The following is a 12,437-nucleotide window of genomic DNA, read 5'->3' on the forward strand; positions in this document are numbered from 1 at the left end:
TTAGTCCGAAGTCGATGTTTCAAATTAGGAATTCAGCGCTTTTCCCAGGTCCCTCGTCAAGCACACTTTCGTTGAAGTTTACCTCCTGAAAATTTAGGGATGGGGCTGGTGGTCATGCATAATGACGCTGGGACAGTTATGTCTTTTGCAAGGGTGCGTATAATTATTCAGAATTCAGAATCACGAAATGCGGAAGGAATTGCTGTCTAGAGACGTGACAGATGGCGGAAGGACGGGTTGTGTAGGGACGTGACAGATGGCACGTAGCAGAGAGAGTGGAAATTTTTGCTCTTTGCCTGCGTATAAAATTTCGCCGCCTTCTTTCTCTAAAAAAATCACCGTCCTCTCTTTAAAACCGGCAAGACTTGGCCCTCTTCTCAATCGCCGCTATCGACATTCCCTCTGTGATCTTTGCGTCTGCAAGAAAAGTGGAAACAAACCTTCGTGCTTTTCTCTCCTTCTCTCTCCGGTCTCCTTCTTTTATTGAGAGCCCCAGCCCCCTGTCCCAGCACCAACCCCCGGGAGTGGAAACCAGAGGAGCAGCACCTCTCCCTACCTCCCTCCCTCCGCGGGATGTCATTATTTTTGTCAACAACCGGCAAAACCCCAACTGGAATCGTGCCCGCCGTCTCCTTCCCTTCCTATTTCTAGCAAACACCTTCCCCTCAAAGCACCTCCATACCCGGACCGTCACCAACAAGCTCTATTGTTTCCCTGTATGGAGAAAAACCCCGAGGACCCGGAGTTTTGGCTCCCTTCCGACTTCCTTTGCGACGATTTCTTCCTCGATGGAGGAGAGAAGAGCAACAGGGAGGCGGAAGCAGCTGGGAACGTCGATTCCTGCTTTCCCGGCGAGATCACGTTCGGATTCGGCTCCGATCCGGCCTCGCCGGTGGAGTCGGTGACCGGAACCGAGAGCGATGAGGAGGACTACATCGCCGGGCTGACTCAAAAGATGACTCGTTCCTTTCTCCAGGACGATGAGAAGGGGACCTCTACTCTCCCCCGTCACGGCAGCAAGGTAGGCATATTTTATGATTTTTGGGGTTTCTTTTTGCGTTGTTGCTTATGTCCGTACTGATTTGGTGGCTGTTTCTGGCGAGAAGATACGTGTGACGGCCGGTTCTCCTCAGTCGACGCTGAGCCCGTGGTTGGCCTCCGGGAGGGGGAGTCCCAGCGGCCCTTCGCTGGTATCGTCGCCGCCGTCGTCGCCGCTGGAGGAGCGCACGGACGATCCGTGGGATATGCTATACGAAGCCGCGGGACAGGTGATGCGACTCCGGTTAAACGAGCAGAGCGTTTATGGCCGCGGACTCTTGGGACCACCTAGGATGCCTTCGCCGCCGATTTGTGCCCCTTCCAAGAACACCAATCCCAGCGTGAACGCTAACCCGGGTTATCATCGCACTCCAGTACTCACACCGCAGCAGCTGCAGGAGGTTCAGGTAGGTTGATGGATGCGTAGATCCCTCCTTTCTTTCGTGGCATGTTGTGTTCTCAGCATCTGATTCGCTTAATCTTGGGGTATTCTTTTTGGTCTTCAACAGTTTTATCATTTGCAGAAGCAGCAATTAATGAAGCAGCAGCATTCTGCCGACCGTTTGGTTTGGCAGCTCAGAGCGAAGGGGAGCAGCGGCGGCGGTGTTTATGGCGGGGATGGGCGGTGTGGCGGTCGACCTCTCGGTTTGCCGTCTTCCGCGTGGCCGCCTCTCCAGAAGCAGCAACAGCAGCAGCAGCAGCAGCCTGGTTCCGGGATGCGAGCTGTTTTCCTCACCGGATCTGGTGCCAGAAGGGAGTCCGCCGGCACCGGCGTGTTCTTGCCTCGGAGGGTCGGAACTCCAACCGTGTCCCGCAAGAAGCCTGGTAATATTACCCGGAACCGCCTTCTATTACTGGAACTTCTTTTGACATGGCGAATCATCGTACAAGTAGCATCCCGTGCAGTTAATTTTTTAGCATCTATTATTATTAGTAACAACACTGTTCTTGTTATTGTGAAGATTACTCAAAGTTGAGTAACCTTTGCGTCCTATTTTCCTTGATGCTTTTTCTCCGCTAACAACGCAAGTTTTTTAATCCCTCGCGTCTTTTCTGTGTACCATTGACTTGGAATCTGGTTTTGGTTTATTTTTGTAAATATATTGCTGCATCTAATCGTTTGTTTCTTCTTTTGGGTTACCAACAGGTTGTTCTACTGTGCTTCTTCCGGATAGAGTGGTGCAGGCACTCAACTTGAACCGGGTAGAATTGGGAGCCCAGCAACGCTACCCTGGTGGCTTTGTTCTCGATCACGGCAAGCTCTTCTTTTCATTCAATGCGCCTTCAATTTTTTCCTATAGAGATGGCAATTTCTAAGGCGACTGCTTTTTATTTTGGTTAACAGATGCACCGGTTGGCCGGAGCAGCTCCGGGCTCTCCCATCAGAAGCGGAACCACCTGCGTCCTCAGCCAGCGGCCGTTACAAGCCAAGACATCCGCCTACCTCCGGAATGGACTTATTAGCCCCTCGCCACTGACCTCTTGTTTGTTACTGGTAGCAAGTTGTGTCGCTGTAGGTATGAGTTAGTGAGTTGAGCTAAATCAAAGGGAGAAAAAAAAAATAAAATAAAGAACCAGCAGTAGGTGTTGTTATTAGTGGACCTAGAATTATAATATATTGCATTTTTGGATGGCGGAAGTGCTGGATGGGCGGAAGTGCATGTTGTTTTGCTTCGGTGCCGGAAATAGTGGGACAGGAGGGAAGAATAAGTCCGCAGTGTTTTCCGCTGTTTTGCAGAAGGAAATTCGCAAGTGGGCACTTATCAAATAAGTGAATCAGTTCTTTGTTGTTTACTCTACAAACCCACCTAATTCTCTCCTTTGCAGCCTCTTAAACTTGCAGAAAAACTGGGAAGCGTCTTGGGCTTGAGTAATAATAATAAGCAAAGCGTGTATCTGGTTGCCTTGGGTATATTTTCTCTTGTAAATTTTTCGTATGGCAATGATTTGTTAGGAGTTGGTAGGAAGATAGGATGACAATGATTTGTTGCATGCTTTGTCAAACCTTCATGTATTAAGTAAAAGAATGTGGTTTAATAGTATGCGCTGTGTCAGGTGTTTGTTTAAACCACTCTGCGCTGTGTTATTTCCTTCCTGTTCATCTGTTGTCCTGCGATGTCTGATTTGCTTCATCTTCTCTCCATCTCTTTTGGGCCTGATGTATGTCGCTGTGGATGGCCGGTCCGTTACCCGGAATGGAATCTTTGGACGTCGGGCGTGATTGGCTCTGTTCTTCCCTCTTCTTTTTTTTTTCTCCTTTGGTTTTGTACTTCTTTTGCTTTCAAAATATAAAATCGCGACTGACGTTTGAACCATTTTTAATCTTTTCCGAAAGTGGTGACGTGGACGGTTGCTTGCGCGTGAAGTATCGTGGGCGTCGTCGGCCGTACGTCCGCTTTCTTTAGCCCCATTATTAATGCTCGCATTTTGTTTCTTTGGGACATGGGGGAGTGGCGTGATGCGTGGTTTGTCACTGCTCGACCGCTCAATTCGTGCACTTCTATCTTCTCCGAAAGTTATCGAAGTTTTAATCTTTCTTTGTAAAGAATATGCTAGGTTTCGTAGTATCGAAGACAGTTTTGCTTTATGATCGGTATTGATGGGTTAGCATCGGTGGACTGCACGTTATATCTCCTGTGTGTTGTCAGTTTTGAAAATTAGTCGTGAAGTGTTTCGAGATCCGTGAAGAAATTTGGATGCCCCAATTGGCCCTACCATGTGCGTGACACGTTGTTTCCGCAGGTAAATGGTGCGATCATCACGCGATCGTTGTCTGTGGACCATGCGATCAAACGGATCTCGTTGCATGATGTGCTGCGTGATATTGAACGAGTAGGAGTGGTGGGTCATGGAGGTTTTAAGGACTTGTGGCTACGGGAATGGGAGTGGAGTGGTGAGTTGTTGAGATCTCTGGGACTTTTAGTTACGTTACGGTCCCGTCCATTTGATTAGGTGTTCTCCCGTGCTTTGGTTTGGTAGGTGCCCAAGAGCCCAGACATTGTGGTCACGGCTCGACCGCACCGATTTTTTTGTGTGGGCCTCCTCAGAGTCAAACTCGCCGTTGGTTCACCAGGTTGGTTCAACCATCAGGACCATGTGAACCAAATTTTCAGTTTGATGAAAACGAAAACTAATGTACAAGTATAAATAAATTTTTTTTTTTTTAAGATTTGGATGTGCCGGTACAACTGTTTAGGTTTCTAAACATTCGGGCAGTACGCAGAGTCTCGTTGGCTTGTCCTGCCGTTCACGCACAGTAGCGCGGGGCTTTACATGCTGCTATTTGTGGGGCCAGCTTTTGTCCGGAGGATCACGCGGTCTTGCCCTTTTCCACTTCACAGATACTCGTATCCTTTTTTTACGCTGGCGATTTGACCCGATGTTTCCCGTGCATCGGCTATCACATTTTGGTTACATGAGAAGATTTTTTTTTTGGGGGGTAAGCGTGAGTAGATATTTTTGAATCCTTACTTCCCCCTTTGCTGCTCCAGAGCTAAGGATGTACTCACGTCCTCAGAATTCCACCCCGGCTATCTTAAATTAAATTTTAATAATAATTTATTCACTAATGGAGGAGTCACGAGAATTGTCTTTATAATTAGAGATCACGAGTTCAGACTGATTGTAGCAAAAAAACAATGCACCTTTGAGTTATCTATTTTGGGGACTGAACTTAGGGCTGCATGAAAGGATGTCTTCGATACCGAGACGAGTTCTGGATCATCCACTTTTAGAGGACGTCCGACGGTTACTGCAGGAGTATGACGTCTTGCAGACTGGGCATGTATTTCAGAAGACAAACAGAGTTACTGGCTGGGTCACCTTCTTTACTGCTCATCACTTTGAAAAAATTTTCTCGATCCGTTGTGTACCTGTCCCTCCATCACTATAGAGTATTTTGTCTTTCGACTCAGTAGGCAATACTTACGCTAGATTGCTGTGAACGGTTGGTATAAAAAAAAAAAAATCCTTCTATATAAATATATATATTAAATATATTTGTAGTTAATTGATTTAGAAATAAGAATTACTAATCATTATCAACTCGGATTTTAATTCCTCATTGCTAAAAGATCTTAAATGACAAATCTCGGCTCCAGTCATGCACTGTAATTAGTCGTGCTGGCGCCGCGTTCCAGCAGTGCTTTTTTTTCTTAATATATATTAGTTCTGCAATTTCATGTACTGTGATTGAAGGGAACGGGCGAAGACGAATGAGATGCGGTTCACACTTCCGGCAAACTACTCTTCACAGATTGGCTCAAACTTCCTTGGAAATCAAATACTTACAAAACAATTAAAACGAAGCCCACCTAATACGACAATGTAATTCAGCGTTACGCTGGTCCAGCTTGTAAGGTACTGTTTATCCCAGCATTATTCTGCAATTAATTAGTTAGTTATTATTTGTTTTAAGCACTTTCTTTGGGTCCGGTGAGCAAAGGCGCCCAGCCCTACAGTCACGATATCCTCTGGTGACCACTTGCACGTCCGCACCCACTCCCTCCTGCTTGTCCCAATCTATAGACTTAGTAATTAACCCATTTGCCACGTTATTTGATGTCCCGTCGGAAGCTTTCCGTGGAGCATGACTCCACGCAGGCGGCCCCCACTGGAGTTGGCACTGCCTTGAATGAATGGGTGTGGGTTTGAATGTTTTGGGAGGTCAGTGAAGGCTCGGTTGGAGGTTGGATAATGTTATCAGACAATAGTATCCATCATGTGGAAAAAGAATGACAAAAGAAGCCGAGTAAAAAAATGGAGCTTTGGAAATTTGTGGTGTCAACAAGATGCATTAATCCAAAATATAGGGCTGAAGGCAGATCAGATATTATTCATTAGAAACTTTTTTTTGCATCTGAATCCATCCGGCTATGTATAAAAATTTGAGCATCCAGAGATCATACAACCTTACCTTACATACGCTAATTATGTGTTCCAGTTTCGTATCGATAATCAGGAATCAAGTTGTGGTAATTGATTCATATGCTTCATCAGTTGATTCTCTAATTGCTGCAGATTCGGCTTAAGTTTTTGATTCTTCATACGTTGGATTGGAAATTGAAACTAAACCTACTGCCCTAATCTTAACCGACCCCACCCGTATCCACATCCATTAAAAAAAAAAAATAGATATGAATAGACAACTATCTGATCTGTATCTGAATATCTGATTCCATTTGTAACCCTATTTAATTTCATATCGTACTTATGAACATTAAAAAAAACCACATTAACATGCAATTACACTTGATTTATCATCTATTTAGTAGTATATTTCATTCTGCAGTAATAAAGTTTAATTATTCGATTTATATCCATACTTTCGGTATCCGATCTGTATCTATATTTGTTTAAAACATATATAAATATAAATTTTTTCATACGATTAACGTTCATATCCGTATCTGTATTTATCAAATAAAACAAATACGGATGAAGATATGCTAGTATCTGATCTGTATTCGATCCGATTTCAGCCCTAATCTAAGATCTTAGGAATAATATAACTAGGTATCTAACAGAATGATTTATATGCAACAACAGGCTCCTCTTTTCAACTCACTAACTCTGGATTTCTTGTTTCCTAGGAGCTTTGAAATTATCATTGTTCATGTTTATAGAAAAGCCAATCATGCTGTTGATTGGCTTTTAAAAGCAGCTTTATTTATGGTTTCTGGACTCTTGATTACTCCACACTTGCAATGATACCAGCACTGTAACCCCCTTTTAGCCAGATTGGGAGTCCTACCGGCCCATACGCGGACGCTGCAACTTATCCTTCATGAGATCACCTTCGCTCGACAACGCTTAAACGATGGGGGAAAATAGCATCCCAGGGATGATTTGGTTGCTCTTCGAACATGTAATAGGCTGTGATTTGGTAGGACAATCTTAACAGAAAATTATAAAAAAATTAAAAAAAGAATATCGACAGGTAAGCAAAGAAAGAATAAAAAAAGGGTCTTACTAGTAAATGACCGTGCAGGTTCTATAGCTTATTTCTTGGGTTAGCACATTGACTCCAACTAAAACCATGAAAGCAAAATTTCTATGTTCGGTAGGTGGAAGTTGAACTCTAGAATAAAAATAAAAATAAGTTACTCCCATTTCAGCCGTTTGGTTAGAGGGATCATTCGCATTCCGATTCTAGAGAAAATAGAAATGCTCCAATCCTCGAAAACCCAATTCTTACTCTCTCTTCTAATATTCAAATTTCATTCCGACTTCGACCACAAACCAAATACGCCAGAAGATATGACTATTCCTGGTTCCAATCCAATCCATTCTGATTCCAGTCGTGAACTAAACGTGCACTCAATGCATAAATCAATTTTACAATCATCATCAAGTTGTTTGGGGGCAAAATATTCTGCAATTGAGGTCGCCATCGGATGTCAACATCTCAAAATAGACGTCTCCAGCAACATCTATTGGAGAATTTGATAAACTTTTGATGGCACATCATTAAGATGCAAGTCAAGAAGAACGTGTCTAGCCTTTAATTTTTTTTTCTTTTCAATACAATGTCTAGCCTTTTACTATTATGGGGTGTTGACCTACTTACAATACATATTACATAATGCAATCAGTCAATTTGCTTATTAGGGGTGGAACGTGTTACATGCGATAGTTGGGCCATTTTAGGTTTGTTGGAGCCATTCGGCCTCTAGAGTTCTTCCTGACATGGCCCAAACACAGATCTCCAACTGGGCCCATCTCTCAAGCGCGAACCTCTTCGTGACATGATCAGAAAGAGGCCGCGGTAGAGCCAGCACCCGCAGAAAAACACGGTGCTTTGTCCAAGCCAAATCAAGTAGAAGCTGTGACCAGTCGGAGTTTGAGTTTCTTCACCCGTCTGTGTTCCGCCACAAAATTAACCATTTAAGCAACAACCTAATAAGCATCGGAACGGGTTTTGGTCACTTGATGTAAAAGTACAAGATATGTTATCATTCCTGTCATAAATTAAGCAGCATCAAGGAGGATGAGAGAGCAAAGTGCACGAATTCATGGTACACATGTAGCCTGATATATCTCGGAACCGACCTATGCTTGCAATACGAACCGGCTAATAAACGCTTGGCACCTAGTTCCAGGCTAACCATTCAAAACTTGCCACATTGACCATCCAAAGAGCGTGCAGCGAGTTCAATGAATCTCAGATTCCATCCATATATGGCAACAAGTCAACCATATTGCTCGTTGTTTCTCGACAAATGCGGTATCCAAGCAAATCCCGCTACCAAAAAATGCAGAAAAAATTTACGTCTCAGAATCTCTTGGGCTAGTGGGCTAGCCTAAAGAGGCCTGAGCCCTTGGGGTTCTCGAATGTGCATTGCACGTGAGGGACGGGGAGGAAGACTCCAGTTAGGAGCCTTCTTCCTCCCTGATCGTGCCAAAATTCGGGAGTCCTAGGGTGATCCAAAGATGGGCAAAAACTGAGGAAACTATCTATAAATAAGCATTGATCCCCTCCTACAAACTCCACCAACGAAAATAGCGAGAATCACTGGCGATTTCATAGCCTCGGTCTCCAAGTTTCTTCCTTCGATGTTCGCCGGAAAGGATCGTCGGACTGAGGTAGGACCCCAGCTGCTCTTCTCCTTTTCTTTTTTATGGTCTTCTGGCTGCATTTGTCATTTGACTTGGGTCGACGAGCTGTCGGATGGCATCAAATAGGGCAGTCCTTGTTTCTTCGTTTTCTTCTTTGGTTTTCGCTAATCGCTGCTGGCCGCGACTCGTTGTTCGAGGCTGTCATTATCACCGCCACTGGGGACTGCTGTCCATTAGTTCCTCCATGGTATGGGTTGAGAAGGAGAGGGAGATGTTTCCCCTGCTATGGGGAAGGAGAAGAAGAGAGTTCTCTCTCTAATTGGGTTGAAGATTTGTGGAAGAGAGATTCAGGGACGCAGTGATGGACCTTGGTGAACCCTAGTAGAGGGTTATAGATAGTTGATTTTCTATTTATGGTTTTTATTTTAATATTGCATTTGGTACTATAGGGAACAATCTCCGGGGACAGAGGAACATTGAGCAAGGTTCTTGATGCCGCAGTTATTACGGTTCCTAAATCAGGTATGAATTGATTTGAGTTTGTTAGGAGTAGAGGTAAGAATTTTCAGACATTAATCGTCTTTATTTGTATATAATTATTTTGTGCATCAGTGATTGTGCTTTGTATGGTGGTTGCTTATTATATATTTATTTGTTAAGTATATAGGAATCTTTGTGAAAGAATGTATCATGTATTACTGATCTTGATTTGTAAGGCTTTGATACTTGTGGAAGGGTACGACGTTGAGTTATATTCACATAATAAGCATGCTATTGAATTGTATATTTGCATGGTTGGTTGTGGTGCCTTGAATAAGCCATGTTGTTGATGCCTCGCTATAGGTCGAAAATATGGTACTGTTATGCCCTGCCATAAGCTGGAAATATGATACTGTTGATGCCCGCCATAGGTTAGAAATATAGTACTGTTCATGCTCCACCATGGGCCAAAAAACGATGCTTGCCACAAGCCAGAAAAGTAGTGTTGTTGATGCCCTGCTATGGGCCAGAAATGTGGTACTATTGATACCTCGTCACGGGCCAAAAATATGGTTATGGTAGTCTAGAGCTGAGAACTTAATGTTATCAGATCCGATATAAGCTAATTTGAGAAAACTATTTGATATGATTTGTTACCTTTTAAAGATTTGTGTGTCATGCTTATTTTGCAATTATGGTATTTTGTAGCATGAAATTTAGATAAAATTGTTTTGTTATTTTTCTCATTTATTATTGTGAGGTGTGGGTGTGTTGGAATTCTTACTAGTCTTGAAAAGCTAATATTTATCTCTTACATTTTTTTCAGAGACACATGGCATGTAGTCACAATGAGTGGAATGTAGAGTTCAAGATTCAGAGTTATTAATTAGTTAGTTATTTCTGATACTGACAAAAATCTAAAATTTTGTAATTGAGCAAGCTGGTTATTTATTTATAGCAGTTTTATTGGATTAAATTGACTATTAATTATTGTTTTAAAATTTTGAAATTATTTGGATATTGTTCATCTTAGGCCTTGCATAATCTCCGGCCATCGTTCTAAGATTCATGCGGTCGTGTGACTCGTGTCACATAGTTGACTCAGATGTCAGGTTCAAGGTATGACACTACGAGCAAGATGCATTATCGACTAGAATATCTTCTTCAAACTACTCGGCAATGATTTCTGACCCTTGTCTATATATTATGCTTCCGGAAGTTCTTCAGGTAGGTTCTCTTTCGTATATTTTTTTTTTTGGCTTTCTTATGCTACCTGCCGCTCCTCTCAAGCTTTCTCCTATTCTCTAAGAGTCGTTCTGCTTAAGCATCAAGAGTCCCCCATCAGACATACTCTAGCAGGTATTATTTCAGACAGGAGCCAGTATTAGAGTGTCGTCCGAAAACCGTTCCTCCACCATCCAACCTATCCAAACTCTCCAATCTGAATAACATGCGAGCTGGGAACTCCAACGATCACCACCAACTCGGCACCTGATGGGACCAGTTCCCTACGGCAGCAGCAAGTCCTTTTTAATAGTTTAATAATATCCCAACTGAAACGTCAAAAAGTTTCATCACGTTGTCCAAGAGATTCGGGCATCTTCGACCATCCTCCGATCCAACAGAATTTGTTTAGTAATCCACACCTCTAGCTCCTACATCGATCCTTTTTTGTGTTCCTCGTCCTAGGATTCTCTGAAGGAGAATTGGAGGCATCATTGCGATGGTTCCACTTTTAAGCCATCGTCGTAGGCTACACAATTAAGTGAGCTGCTTTCAGCTTTACGTAGACTTTGAGGTCTTGTTTTCTTTTTCTTTCTTCCTTCCTTTTTTTTTTTCTTTTATTTTCCTCTCCCCCCTCTCTTATGAGTTACTTGACGTATCCTATAATCAAAGCAGGATTTCTCTTTCGAGCTTGATGTAGCGTGGTACCTGCAAGCTTGAAATAAGTTCATCAATCATACCACATATACCCCAACGTAACTTTGACGTCGCGCTCAGTGCTACCTTTCATCATTAACGGCTTCTCTTCATCATCACACATATTTTTCGGATGAAAAGTTCTTGTAACACGTCCGGATTGAGTTTAAAATTTGACGTTTCTTTTTTTTTTATATATAAAAAAATCTTGCTCATGGCCCCCCTTCGGGTCAAAAATAACAGCGATGCTTAGATCCTAAGATGCAAAAAAAGTATCTATTATATTGTGAATTGCCAAAAGATACCTTTTTTTTTTTTTTAAATTTGTTGCTGGAAATTGGACCCGGGGGCAATCTTCGGTCGAGGGAGGGGGAGCTGCGGGTCACCACGGCGGGGCGGCGACCAGTCGGCGGGCGGCGTCCTCCGTTTGGGGTGGCCGGAGAGAGGGAGCAGGGGGTCCTCACGGCGGGGCGGCGATCCGTCAGCGGGCGGCGTCCACCGTCTGGGGTGCCTGCAGGCAAGCCGGTGGCCGGGCTTTCCGGCGCCGGCCCTCCGACGCTCAAGTCAGGGAGGGGGCAAAGTGTGTAGAGAGGAGATAAACAGTGTTTGTAGGGCACGGAATTTCCCAACCCCCTCCTGAGAAGCCAAGGCTCCCTTTTATAGGTGGGGGTCGGTTTACCTGTGATGTAACAGGGCGAGGCCATAGTACGGCTCGGCATGTGGCTCAGGTCGGCGCACGGTCAGGCGAATCATTGTGCTGATGTCGGCGGTGAGGGCGTCGTATGACCCGAACCAGTACGCTACCAGGCGAATCATTGCATTGGTGTCGGAGGTATGTCCGAGATCAGAGACTTATCATGGTTGACCAGACTCTGCTGGGCTAACTTGCCGTGGAGAGCTGAGAGTCCGTAGATGACAGGAGCCATACGCATTAAATGTGGAGTAAGCCGGAGATCCGCATTAATTGCAGAGTAGGCCGGAGATCCGCATTAATTGTGGAGTAAGCCGGAGATCCGCATTGATTGTTGAGTGAACTGACGACCCCGCGGATGTTGCTGCCGCCGCTTAAGACTTGGCGTATTTTTTCATGTCAGCGGACGAGATTGTGGAGGCACAGGCGGAGAAGATGGATCCTTCCCTGATAGAGATGCTAAAGAAGCGTGGGCAAGACAAGTTAGGGAGAAAGAAAGGTGCTGACTTGAAACGGAAAGGGGGATGGCATGATCTGGGAAGTGCTAAGCCAGTTGGAGAAGACCCCGAGCCTGTGCTGGCTGAAGGTCCCGAGGTCATCACCGTGGACGACCCCGCGGATGTTGCTGCCGCCGCTTAAGACTTGGCGTATTTTTTCTTTTTCATTGTATCCGAGGTCGGCTCTTGGATGGCCGACCTCCAATTTTGTAATTGGCCTTCCGGCCCTTTGTCAATGAAAAAATACTTTTGTC

The 12,437-nt window shown here is 44.2% G+C and overlaps 1 protein-coding gene and 1 long non-coding RNA gene across 3 annotated transcripts; both read left to right on the top strand.

Moving 5' to 3' along the window:
- Positions 1 to 335: 335 nt before the first annotated feature.
- LOC103715497 lies at positions 336 to 3,128 on the top strand. 2 transcript variants are annotated; one of them, XM_008803142.3, is made up of 5 exons: positions 336 to 1,021; positions 1,107 to 1,445; positions 1,563 to 1,863; positions 2,186 to 2,293; positions 2,384 to 3,128. In XM_008803142.3, the coding sequence occupies exons 1-5, from the start codon at positions 719 to 721 to the stop codon at positions 2,500 to 2,502; spliced, it is 1,170 nt and encodes a 389-aa protein (XP_008801364.1). In that variant the 5' UTR covers positions 336 to 718; the 3' UTR covers positions 2,503 to 3,128. The 2 variants fall into 2 exon arrangements, with proteins under 2 accessions (XP_008801364.1, XP_008801363.1); XM_008803141.3 differs by having other exon boundaries at positions 337 to 1,021; positions 1,548 to 1,863.
- Positions 3,129 to 8,223: 5,095 nt separating this feature from the next.
- On the top strand, positions 8,224 to 10,065 carry LOC103715498. The gene is made up of 3 exons (XR_605403.3): positions 8,224 to 8,622; positions 9,045 to 9,117; positions 9,902 to 10,065. It is a non-coding gene; the product is annotated as an uncharacterized LOC103715498 (long non-coding RNA).
- Positions 10,066 to 12,437: the final 2,372 nt, after the last annotated feature.

Source organism: Phoenix dactylifera, chromosome 12 (genome assembly GCF_009389715.1).
Source record: "Phoenix dactylifera cultivar Barhee BC4 chromosome 12, palm_55x_up_171113_PBpolish2nd_filt_p, whole genome shotgun sequence".
In the NCBI taxonomy this organism is placed as follows: Eukaryota; Viridiplantae; Streptophyta; class Magnoliopsida; order Arecales; family Arecaceae; genus Phoenix; species Phoenix dactylifera.

Coding starts and splice junctions, on each gene's coding strand:
- LOC103715497 (XM_008803141.3), top strand. CDS start 719: ATGGAGAAAAACCCCGAGGACCCGGAGTTTTGGCTCCCTTCCGACTTC. Junction 1,446..1,547: donor AGCAGCTGCAGGAGGTTCAG/GTAGGTTGATGG, acceptor GGTCTTCAACAG/TTTTATCATTTGCAGAAGCA. Junction 2,294..2,383: donor TGGCTTTGTTCTCGATCACG/GCAAGCTCTTCT, acceptor TTTGGTTAACAG/ATGCACCGGTTGGCCGGAGC.